The 10,609-nt window shown below is 41.6% G+C and overlaps 1 protein-coding gene across 3 annotated transcripts in view; it reads left to right on the forward strand.

Moving 5' to 3' along the window:
* The window catches only part of LOC147448598 (uncharacterized), a 183,313-nt gene extending 176,323 nt beyond the window's left edge, over window positions 1-6,990 (forward strand). For all 3 annotated transcript variants that reach the window (XM_086521165.1, XM_086521166.1, XM_086521164.1), the window contains 2 exons: window positions 6,251-6,381; window positions 6,565-6,990. In XM_086521165.1, coding sequence (XP_086377291.1) covers window positions 6,251-6,381; window positions 6,565-6,747 — 314 coding nt within the window. In that variant the 3' untranslated portion in view covers window positions 6,748-6,990. The remainder of the gene's footprint in view (window positions 1-6,250; window positions 6,382-6,564) is intronic.
* The last annotated feature ends 3,619 nt before the right edge of the window (window positions 6,991-10,609 follow it).

Consider the following 10,609-nt stretch of genomic DNA (forward strand, 5'->3'; position numbering starts at 1 on the left):
ATGATAGTGCGGAAGTTAATCATTTACTACAGTTGGTATTTCCATGGTTATAGTCTATCATTGTGTGATATATAGATGCATCTAGTTAGTGCAATAATCTTTATCTTATATTACATATGGGAGAAGTCTTGGTTATGATAATCTTAGTGTGATCTTATGAGTAATTAAGACATAATCATCTCGTTGCTTGCATACTTATAGTTGTGAAAGCTTGAAAATCAGCTTAGTATTAAGTATAAGATTAAGGCTATCCTTGTTAAGTTTTCTCATTGGTTGTTGTGGGAATTTTTGTACCACACATAGTCTCTTCGTTTTTTCGAAAGAACTAATCCTAGTAGTGAGAAATGGCTCCCAAAAGAACTCGGTTTGGTGGTGCTAACGACCGCGAGGCGGGAACTAGCAACTTGGTAACCAACGGTAAAGTACCAATGAGAGAGGGAAATCCGGCTATCTCACGAAGCAACGAGGAGAAAATTCATGAGTTAGGGTTGATTTTATTTTGTAACTTACATAAGCATTGCATTATGATAACTTTAGGAATGTCTAAACTCCTCGAAATATGTTGAAAATCCAACTGAGACAACAGCATTAGTACTTTAATGGTTCTTATCTAAATTTAAGTTTAAATTAAATAGGAAATAAATGCTTTATGGAAAGACTGTTTTGACGTAGGAAGAATGGTTGTTAGGAAAAACTATCTCAACCAAATTTCATTCATTATTCTAATGTCGACTTAGTCTGAACCCCCTATTGATCACAGTGCGGTAGCTCGCGAAGTTATCGCAGGAGCTAAATCCACGACTTGCTTTTTATGCAGTGGATATGTCCATGGCTTGCTTTTGATGCGGTGGATACATGATTTTACCCGGAGAGTTATTCCAGGAATTGGGTGGATCATGGACTGGTTGTATGGGCAGTCAGTTGACAACGGGTGAAGTTAACACTCCCTGGAGGTCCTCACGACTCCAGGACATTGGAATTTTTAATGAAGTATTGTTTGTTGAGTACTTTTTCCTAGGAAAGATAATGTTTTGGTGCTGATTTGAAGGGATTGTCTTAAGGAACTTGTGTCGAGGAAATATAAAAAAGGAACCATAAGTGTTGAACAACAATGTGTTAGTAATTAAGCCACACAAAGACTCTGTGTGAGTGCGGGGTGAAAAGTGGGGGCTTGGCTCGCCCAAGGCCTACGAGACGGGTGGTCCCGATCAGTCAGGAACTCTCTACCCTATGTAATAGAGTACAAAATTAGATATCTTATTACGCGAGCTGTTGTAGCATGAGTTCTCTCTCATTCCCCATGAGGATTGTCTCATGGAACGTGCAGGGATTAGGTGGACCACAATTTCAGCGTCATCGGGGTCGATTGCGTCAGGAACTTCAACGATCCCTTGTGGGCAAAGAGATTGACCTTCTTATGCTACAGGAGCATCATCTTTGTGAGAGCCGCATTAGACGATGTGATCAGCTTTTGCATGGGCGGTTTGAGACATTTTGGTCGGCTACATTTGGACCACGTGGTATCCAAGGAGGGGTATGTATGACTATTGCGGACTCTTGGCAGCAGGCCATTGTGGGCAGAGGTATTATTGTGTCTGGCAGGGCTCAGTGGATAACTATGCAGATTCAGGGCTCCTCTTTGGCTTCCTGAACATCTATGCGCCCAATGTGGCAAGTGTACGTGCAGAGTTTTGGTCTCACATTGTAGAGTCTCTGTTGGATACAGAGCAATGGTGCATTGGGGGTGACTGCAACATGCTGGAGGATCCCTCTAACAGGGTTGGAAGTAGCAATGCTACTGTGCACGGAGCTGAGTTGGCAGCTTGGGAGAGGCTATGTATGACTTTGAAGGTTGGCAGCACTCTGGCTTTGTGAGGCCCCCAGACAGCTTTGCCTTCTCTCGCTCGGACCGCGGAGTGGGAGGAGTGAATCTATCTCGAATAGATCGCTTTTATGCTAGTGACCACATCTGTGACTTGGGTGGGTCAGTTTGCATCTTGGCTGGGACGTCTTTTTCGGACCATGCACCAGTGATCCTCATGGTGACAAATAGACAAAGGAGGGGGAGCACGATGCTACGCATCCCTGAGAGGATCTTGTTGGACTCCGAGCTCAGAGAGCGAGTGGTGGCTCTTTGGACAACGGGCTTGGACACGCTTGACTCTCCTACTAACAGAGTGGCCTCTGGACTTGCTCCCCTTACTCGTTTCTTTCTCCAAGAGTCTACGGCCCACTTGGCTGCAGCAAGGGAGGAGGAGCAATGTCTTCGACGGGGCAGCGTTTCATTGTATGCTTGAAAACCTCAAGACGATGCAAACGTGATGTCTAGGGACCGTTTCATTGTATGCTGGAAAACCTCTGAACAACGCAGACGGGATGTTTGGGGAGCGTTTAGCTATATGCTTGAAACCTTCAAGCGACACTGGCTATGGTATGGGGAGTGTTTGGTTGTATCAGTCCTTTGAGCTCATGGCCCGGACTTTTTTATATTATTTGCAGGGAGAGTGACGAGGTAGTTATTGAGTAGCTTTATGCTGCAAACCCTCTGTCTCGGAGGAGTGCTCAACGGCGTTGTTCGTTGGGTCTTGTAACATGCATATGTGAGCATTTGTGTTGCATTGTGATGTGCCAACCATTGAATATTCCTAATTGGGTGAGATTTCCTAGGTATGTAATTTTAATGCATCGAGACACTCGTTCAAGTTCAGCGCGGTCTGAGTGTGATGGCAAATTTTGCTATGCCGGAATATCGAGAGCTCTGATCTGGAATGAGAAAACCGAATGTCCCTTGGAATGACCCTCGGAAATTTTTGAGCAGATCTATTGTAATCGCGGACGATTACTCTTCTTTCAAGAAGGGGGGATGTCACAAATTGTTGATTTGTCAAGCCACTGAAGACCTGAGCCAACCTGTAGATCCTGGTCGAGGGGCCTAAACCCTAGAAGATGTAGAAGCAGTAGAAGTTCCCACGAACTTGCAGTTCCTCGTCGAGTGGGCCAAACATTAAAGGAGATCCCAATTTAAAAGTTCTCCCAGCTTATGGGACCCCGTCTGATGGGGCCCAAGTTTCCTAGGGCCTAAGGACATTAAAATATTAAAGTCGGTCCCATACACACATCAAAAAGTCAATTTGCGTATGGAGTTGATGACATGGCTGCTGAACGAACACTTCCGCAAATCACGCTGACTGTCACATGACATTGTACGGTTCCGCGAATCCCGCTGATAGCTTGCTGACGTGGCATTGTACATAATTTCCAGATTTGTGTTGGCTGTTTTTTTGCTTTTAGGTTGATGCTTTTCATGTACTACTTTTGAGCCTAGGAGGGTGGGCTCTCTCTCTAGCATCTTTGCGGGAGCAGGAGCATAGCAGAGCCGAGCCACCCCACCCCCCCCCCCGTAAAGTGTTGAAGCAATATAAAGAAATACCAAAAGGGGCGCCAGGGTTTGGGCCAAGTACTCTCTTGGGGTGGAACTCCACTACTCCGTGTCTCGTGTGTCGTGCATCTCTTTCAATGTTTAAAATTGTCTCGTCTGTTCTTTTCCGTTGGCACATGGTACGCGTCGCGTACAGATGCACTGGCCCCAAAGACTAGCACCCCTTCCGGTATTTCTTTATTATTTCTTCACAAAGGTACAATGGCCAAGGGTCCTCTCTCTCGGAGTGCTTCCAAGCTAATCTGCCAAAAGGAGAGACCCTAGCACTTATGTAAAGGCCCCTGGCCAAAGGGAGTTACATGAAGAGCTCTGTTCCAAAAGCTAACGCCCACGGGCTGTTTTGTAAATTACAGAAATCCGCACAATGCCTCGTCAAGCAGTCAGCACGAAACCCGGGATTGGTTGCCACATCTACATGATTCACACAAATTTGGGCCATACTGACTTTTAAAGGTTTTAGGCCCCTCGGTCGGGTTCTGTAAGTTAGTAGGGTTAGGTTTTTAACCCTACCCCCCTTTGCACCTTTCGACCATAATCTGCAAGTTGTTTGGGGTTAGGTTTTAACGTTAACCCTCCAAGTGTCCTCCCGGCCAAACATCTTCTAGTTCAGGCATGCCACGCCATTCGTTTGTGGCAACCAATGTAGAGACAGATGTACGGTAGCTCCATCTTTCGGGGGGGATCCGACAAGATACCAAAGTGGTTATCGTAGACTTTGCGAGATACGGCTACTTCAGATTTCCCACCAGATTGGCGTGATGCCTGTACGACGTCTCGTTCTCAATGACTAAACAGATGGCTATTTTTATTGCGCCAAAATATCAGAAAGTCCAAAATGAAATGAGAAAACTGATTGTCCCTGGGAATGACCCTCGGATATTTTTGAGCTAACCCTGAGTTGTTTTGCAAATATACTGTAATCGCGGACGATTACTCTTCTTTCAAGAAGGGGGGATGCCACAAACCGTTGACGTGTCAAGCCACTGAAGATCCTGCCAACTTACAAATCTCGGCCAAGGGGCCTAAACCCTAGAAGCAATAGAAGCAGAACTTCTCACCAACTTACAAATCCTTGCCGAGTGGGGGCAAATTATTAAGAGAGTTCTTATCAACTTATGGGACCCCATCCGATGGGGACCAAAATATTAAAGCAAGACCCACACACACTAGAAAAAGAATGCATATGAAGCTGATGATGTGGCAGGCCTGTACGGACAACCCACAATTCGCACTGACCTGCTGACATGGCACTGCCACAAAACGTGCCGACAGCTACAGACGTGGCAGGCCTGTACGGAATTCCCAGATTCTGGGGTTGGCTTGCTTTTGGAGATCAAATCTTTTAGGATCGGATGCTTTTCAAGTGTACTTCTTTTCATGGCCAAGGGCTTTTAAATATGGTCCAAGGGCTCATATTCTTGCATTCTACCGCGGTCAGATGCAGAGCAGGAAGTACTGGCATTGTACTAAGTCGAAGCAATATAAAGAAATACCGAAAGGGGCGCCAGGGTTTGGCGAGTGCTCTCTTGGGGTGGAACTCCACCACTCCGTGTCTCGTGTGCAGTGCATCTCTTTCCATTCTGTTTTTTTGAAGTGCTTAAAGAGATCTCGTATGTTCTTTTCCGTTGGCACGCGGTGCTCTTCCGTTACAAAATGCCACGTCAATAAGTCACCCAATAATTTTCCACGTCATCGTATTTTGTCCTGGTCTTTTAGTTGTCCGGCTTGTCAGGCTTGCCACATCATCAAATTTGTGACAATTGGTCCTGATTATTGGGCTGGTCTTTGGACTTCTTCTTTCCAAAAGTCATCTTCACTGCGAGGAGATTGTACGCATCTTGAGCATGGGCTATCATTTGTTGAGTGCTTGTTGCCTTCTGTAAGCAAATAGTGCTTGAGTTCTTGAGACAGCCCGCAGCAATATTTTTCCAATTGTTCTTCAAGAGTAACCAATCAAAATGAGGCTACAAGAAGATGATCATATTCTTGGAGGGTATCTCCTTCTTCAAATAGTAAGTGGTTCGATGCTGAGAGAACTTGTCAGCTATAGAAATGCAAACAGTTTCTTAAATTCAAGCCATGTTCAGGGAGCTTGGCCTTGCAACGAAGTATAGACCGCCATTATTGAGCATTTCCTTCAAGAAAGAAGAAACCTAAAAACTCTAGAGGCTTCTATGAAATTTCCTGCAAAGAAGGGTGTGTCAATTGTTGAATAAATGCTAATGCCTTCTGTTCAGCTTGAGGGGCATGAAAGGTGTCAAACTGGCCAATCTGACTCTTTGGCCTTGTAATCTTTCTTTGAACACCCCATGGTGTAAGGTGATTGGGAAGTCAACAAATTGAACATCCATCTCGCAATATGATGCAAGCATGCAGGCCATCATACTATGTCATCATTCACTCATTATTTCTTTTCATAATTATCATACATTCATATCCATTGAAACAAAATTTATTGTTCATGTCCTCAATTCTTTATTTCATTTTGGAGTCTACTTGGCTCCTACATGAGCAGTTAACAAAGCTCATGTCTAGCAATCTCTCCTCGTCCATGTGCTTCAAAGGGACCTGTCGCTCTCGAGCATTGATAGTGTCATAATACTTGAAGAACCATATCATTCCCAATAAAGCATCACATACTGCAAGTTCCATAATGCTTAAACCTGCTAGATCAATCTCATTCCCCCAAGATGTAAAGTCTGGAAACGAAAAGTAAGCCAATCCCATCTACCTTTTAGATAAGAGGCTGCTTCTTTAGCAATCTTGGGTTAATGTCCATAAGCTGTTCTAAGTCTTTCTTTTGACATACAGGAAAGGTTGCAGTGGCAACATGGGGAGTTATGAACTGGAAGGATGAGACCCTGAAAATGATCTTGGCGGTGCCCTCAGCGACAATCAGCAATCTGTTTGGATTGAATTTATCAGAAGGATACTACTTGAAGGTAAAGCATTGTTAAACAAGACATTTAGTGTAATTTTGAATGTTCCACAATATGGTAGTTGTACCACAGCTCATTTCATGTAGAGAGTGATAGCCGTGCTTGGTTTGATATCCAGTAATGATTCGTATAATCTCACATGTGTAACCATAAAAGATTAAAGTATAACATAAAGCATCTGTGCAGATTCCAGTAGGGGGCACCCTTGAGCAACCTCATGTTGATTGGAGGGCTGCTGCAGTAGGAGTAGCTCAACTATCACTCAGGCAGAGAGGTGGCAAGTTCTTCAAGAATTTGATATCGCTACTTGATTCCGAGGAGACTGTTCCGGAGCCCATTGATGTTATTCCTTGGTTATCAAAGTCATAGGCATGTGAATGAACTAGAGCATTGAAGGCTGTGTATTTTGTACTTTTTGCTCTAGTGAATCAATGGAAGTCCTTATTGTTTGTGCCGCCTCGCAAAGTCAATATTGTTTGTGCCGCCTCGCAAAGTCGATATGTCACAGTATCAATTGTGGCTATGTAAATGGAAGAAACTGTTCTATTTGACGACTTGATTTTGAGCTTAGTGTGACAAAGTTGTTCATTACAGTAATCTATGATTATATCATCTGCAAATCCAAGGTGGAAAGGTACATACCCATTTGGGCAGGTATTGATACGGAGTGCCCTTTTCATTTAACAACTAAAATAATAATATATAAACATTTTCATCCAAAACACGAGAACTATACCCATTGCATTGGATGTGATCTCAAGTCCCATACTTTTAAACACCCCCTTACGACATAAAAAGCATCAAATTCCCTGCCTAACCCTATATCTCTTTGCCTCTCAAATTGAAAATTGATCGTGATCTGATCCATATAGTATGTAATGTACAAATCCATACCATATGGATGTACCATATTGTATCGACCAATACATACGTACGGAGCAACCTTGGCAGCATATCAATTCATCAATAAGGGTTCAAAAACCGATTTTCGAGCAAGGGTAGCTAGTTATTTATGGAGATTATTCAAGGCAACACAAGTTTTGCTTCATCACTTTCTAGAAAGTTGTTGCCATATCTAGGTTAGATAATTGAGTACGATGATTATTGGAGGCAATACAAGTTTTGCACCCCCAACAAGTTAACACACAGGGTTCTGTAGCCATTCTATCCATGCCTTTGGGCCTACAAACGTCTTGCCATAGAAATGCCACAAAGTTGTCATTTTGATCATACCGTTGCAAAAGTTAATTAGAAAGGAATTATCTGGGTGGGGATTGGTTAATAAACTACGTGCTTAGCTTGAGACAAGCTTAAGCAAGTCCAGGTTGTAGAGTAGTCTCTCTGTGGCATAGGAAAGAATTTGCTAGTTGGAAGGGCATGCCATCTAAAATATGCTTCAAATAAGCATGAAACATATCCCTGCCAAGTAGTAGAGCATTGTCCAAGAAAGTACTACTATAAAGAATTTGAGCTAAATATAAGGCACTAGCTATAATGCCACGTCATATATGTAACCAATTCAATATCCTTGCCATTCATGGAAGTTACATAAAAAGCTAGTAAACAATCAATCAAAGCATTTGTGATTGGCGTAGCTACCAAAACAACTCGAGGTCTCCAACTTGCAAATTGAATGTGCATATGTATCTAGGTATTTTTTGTGTGGCTTTTAGCATGAGATTGCATAGTGTCATGCAATCTAGGCAATTGCTGCTTTTTTGCACATTTTGGTTGCCATTTGACGTTGCACTATTATGTGAGTACATGCTCTCTTGTTGCCAGGTTTGAGATGCTAGTTCTTCACAATTGATGTCAGTTTGTGCATATTAAGAATTTCCTCTTATGTAAGTTGTGTGGCTTTTAGCACGAGATCGTAGTGTGAATGTCCATGCATGTAAAGTCAGCATGTAAGCCTTAGGCTATGGTCATTTTCTTATTATCACACCTTATTGTGTTGTAATTTATCCCCTACTTTAGTGGGTCTACCCTAGATCCAAAGAAGACCTAATTCCACCCTTCAAGGAGGTAATTGAGTAGTCTAATCATGCTCAATGTCAAGGTAGAAAACATGCCCAAAATGCCATAAAAAGGGAAGCACTTGTGATTGTTTCTTATTATTCAATGTTAGATGAGTCTTAGGCTTTTTAGCAAACTCCCTCCAAAATGAAGTCCGCATTAGTGTTTCCACCCTAATTATGTCCACAAGTGGTATCATAGCCTAGCCTTTCTTTGCATACGATTCAAAACGAGTTATGGTAGTCTTATAATCTCTTAAAGCCTCATTACATTATATTTAAATCACATTACATTTCTCGGGATATTAATTAATGTTCATTAGGTACCAATGAACCTATTTAATCACCGTTTAATGTAGGTGATATCTACTCATCTCTATGGATACATACTATATGAAAGTGCAAGGTGCTAGCCAATCTCTGCAGATTGAATCAGCAAGGAGGTTGTGAAACACTGATCTTCATAGTGTTTATGCTTATGTCTAAATTTCAAGCCTAACTCTCTTTCATCAAATTATCATACCCAATCGTGTGCATTCATTCTCTCTTATGTGGTGATGATACTATTATCATAACCTTGTAAATAAGGTAGACACTACCAAGAGTTGGCAAGGCCCCTCACGACTATCATTCTCACAATGTGAAAGAAATACCAAGGATGTGGCTTTCATACTGACAAGTCAACCTAAAGGGGTATCTCATGAAGAAGAATTGTAGGGAGATGGGTACATTTACACCTTCAGAGTGCCAATACAATCCAAAGTAGAGTTTTCCTAGCTCAAGTCGCTTTAAAGATGATCGAGCTTTAGGTATCATATTTCAGAGTAACTTTGTGCATTGTCTAGATGATGTCTCTTTAGATTTAAAACTAGCTATGTGTTTGAGCCATTCAATTGGCTTGAGCCATAATGGTGGTTTAGTGCCTCCTATAAAATTTTCTTTAGCAGCAAGTAATTTTCAAAAACAAAGAACGTAGTATATCTTTGAGATCTTATAACATAGAGGAACATTTTTGTATATCATTTCTTGTTGAAAAGACAAGTCAAAAATTCTGATTCTACCAAGGTCAAAACAAGTGTAAAGTCTTTTTTCTAAAAATATTATATGTAGCAATTCCCATTATACCCATGTCCATATAATTTTAAAGAAACATTTGGTATGCTTTGGAAATTTTGAAGGATCCCACATAATATACAAAATGTTTGAATACATTTTGTTGAAATGTATTGAAGGAAAATGTCATTTTCATATTTTCTCTATTTTATAGCAACTCCCTAGATGCCTTGAGAACAAATTTCTGAAAGGGTTTCGTGAGATATTCTTTGTTTCATAAGAATAAGAGCTTACACAACATTTGCTTATGGCCACAAGTGGCTTATGTTCACATGACCCTAGTGTACTTCAACTTTCAAGTTGATCAAATGCTACTCTTTATAATAAAGCTTCTATGGCTCCCAATAGAGCGACACCTAGTTCACCAACAAGTACAAAGCCCCTCAAGTTCATAAAGGTTATGAATAGAAAGAAATCGAAGACTTTAATGAGAATTTTTCTCCCATTGCATGTTTGCTATTATTTATCTTGTGCTTTATCTTGTTGCATGCTATGAATGGATTGTCTACCAAATGGATGTAACCTCCGCTTTTGGAATCATGCTTTGTGATTCTCGATTAGCATCAAGTCAAAGCCATATGTAGTGTCAATCTAGTTGTGTGATCCAAATTTGTGTTCTTGACAACTCACAAACTAGTTGGAAATTAAAGCTTTAATACTTGTGAATCAAGGGGTGCATGAAAACTATTGAAAATATCATTGCGAGAATGCGTGCAAAGAGGGAGAAGCTCAAGAGCACATAATCCAAGAAATAGTATTACTAAGTGTGTTAATTCGAAGATAAGACATGCGCGTTAGAGTGATGGACGTATATACAATCAAGGGGAATAAAAGCTCCTAATGAGATAAAGAAGTACCCCGGTGGTCTTAAGTGTGCCACACACATCACTACCATAATATGGACAAACCCTATGAGATTTGTCCAGAAAGGGGAGTAAGCCCAAAGCTTTGTGAAAAACTTCGAACTTCTTACGAGGCAGAGCCCTCATAAAAAGATTAGATTGGTTGTCCTGCGTACACACATAAGCCAATTTGACCTCTCCTACAGAAAGTCTTTCCCTAATATAATCATAATGCACCTCGATGAGCTTTGTGCGAGCATG

Source organism: Adiantum capillus-veneris, chromosome 10, assembly GCF_014529385.1.
Source record: "Adiantum capillus-veneris isolate H3 chromosome 10, ASM1452938v2, whole genome shotgun sequence".
Taxonomy (NCBI): domain Eukaryota; kingdom Viridiplantae; phylum Streptophyta; class Polypodiopsida; order Polypodiales; family Pteridaceae; genus Adiantum; species Adiantum capillus-veneris.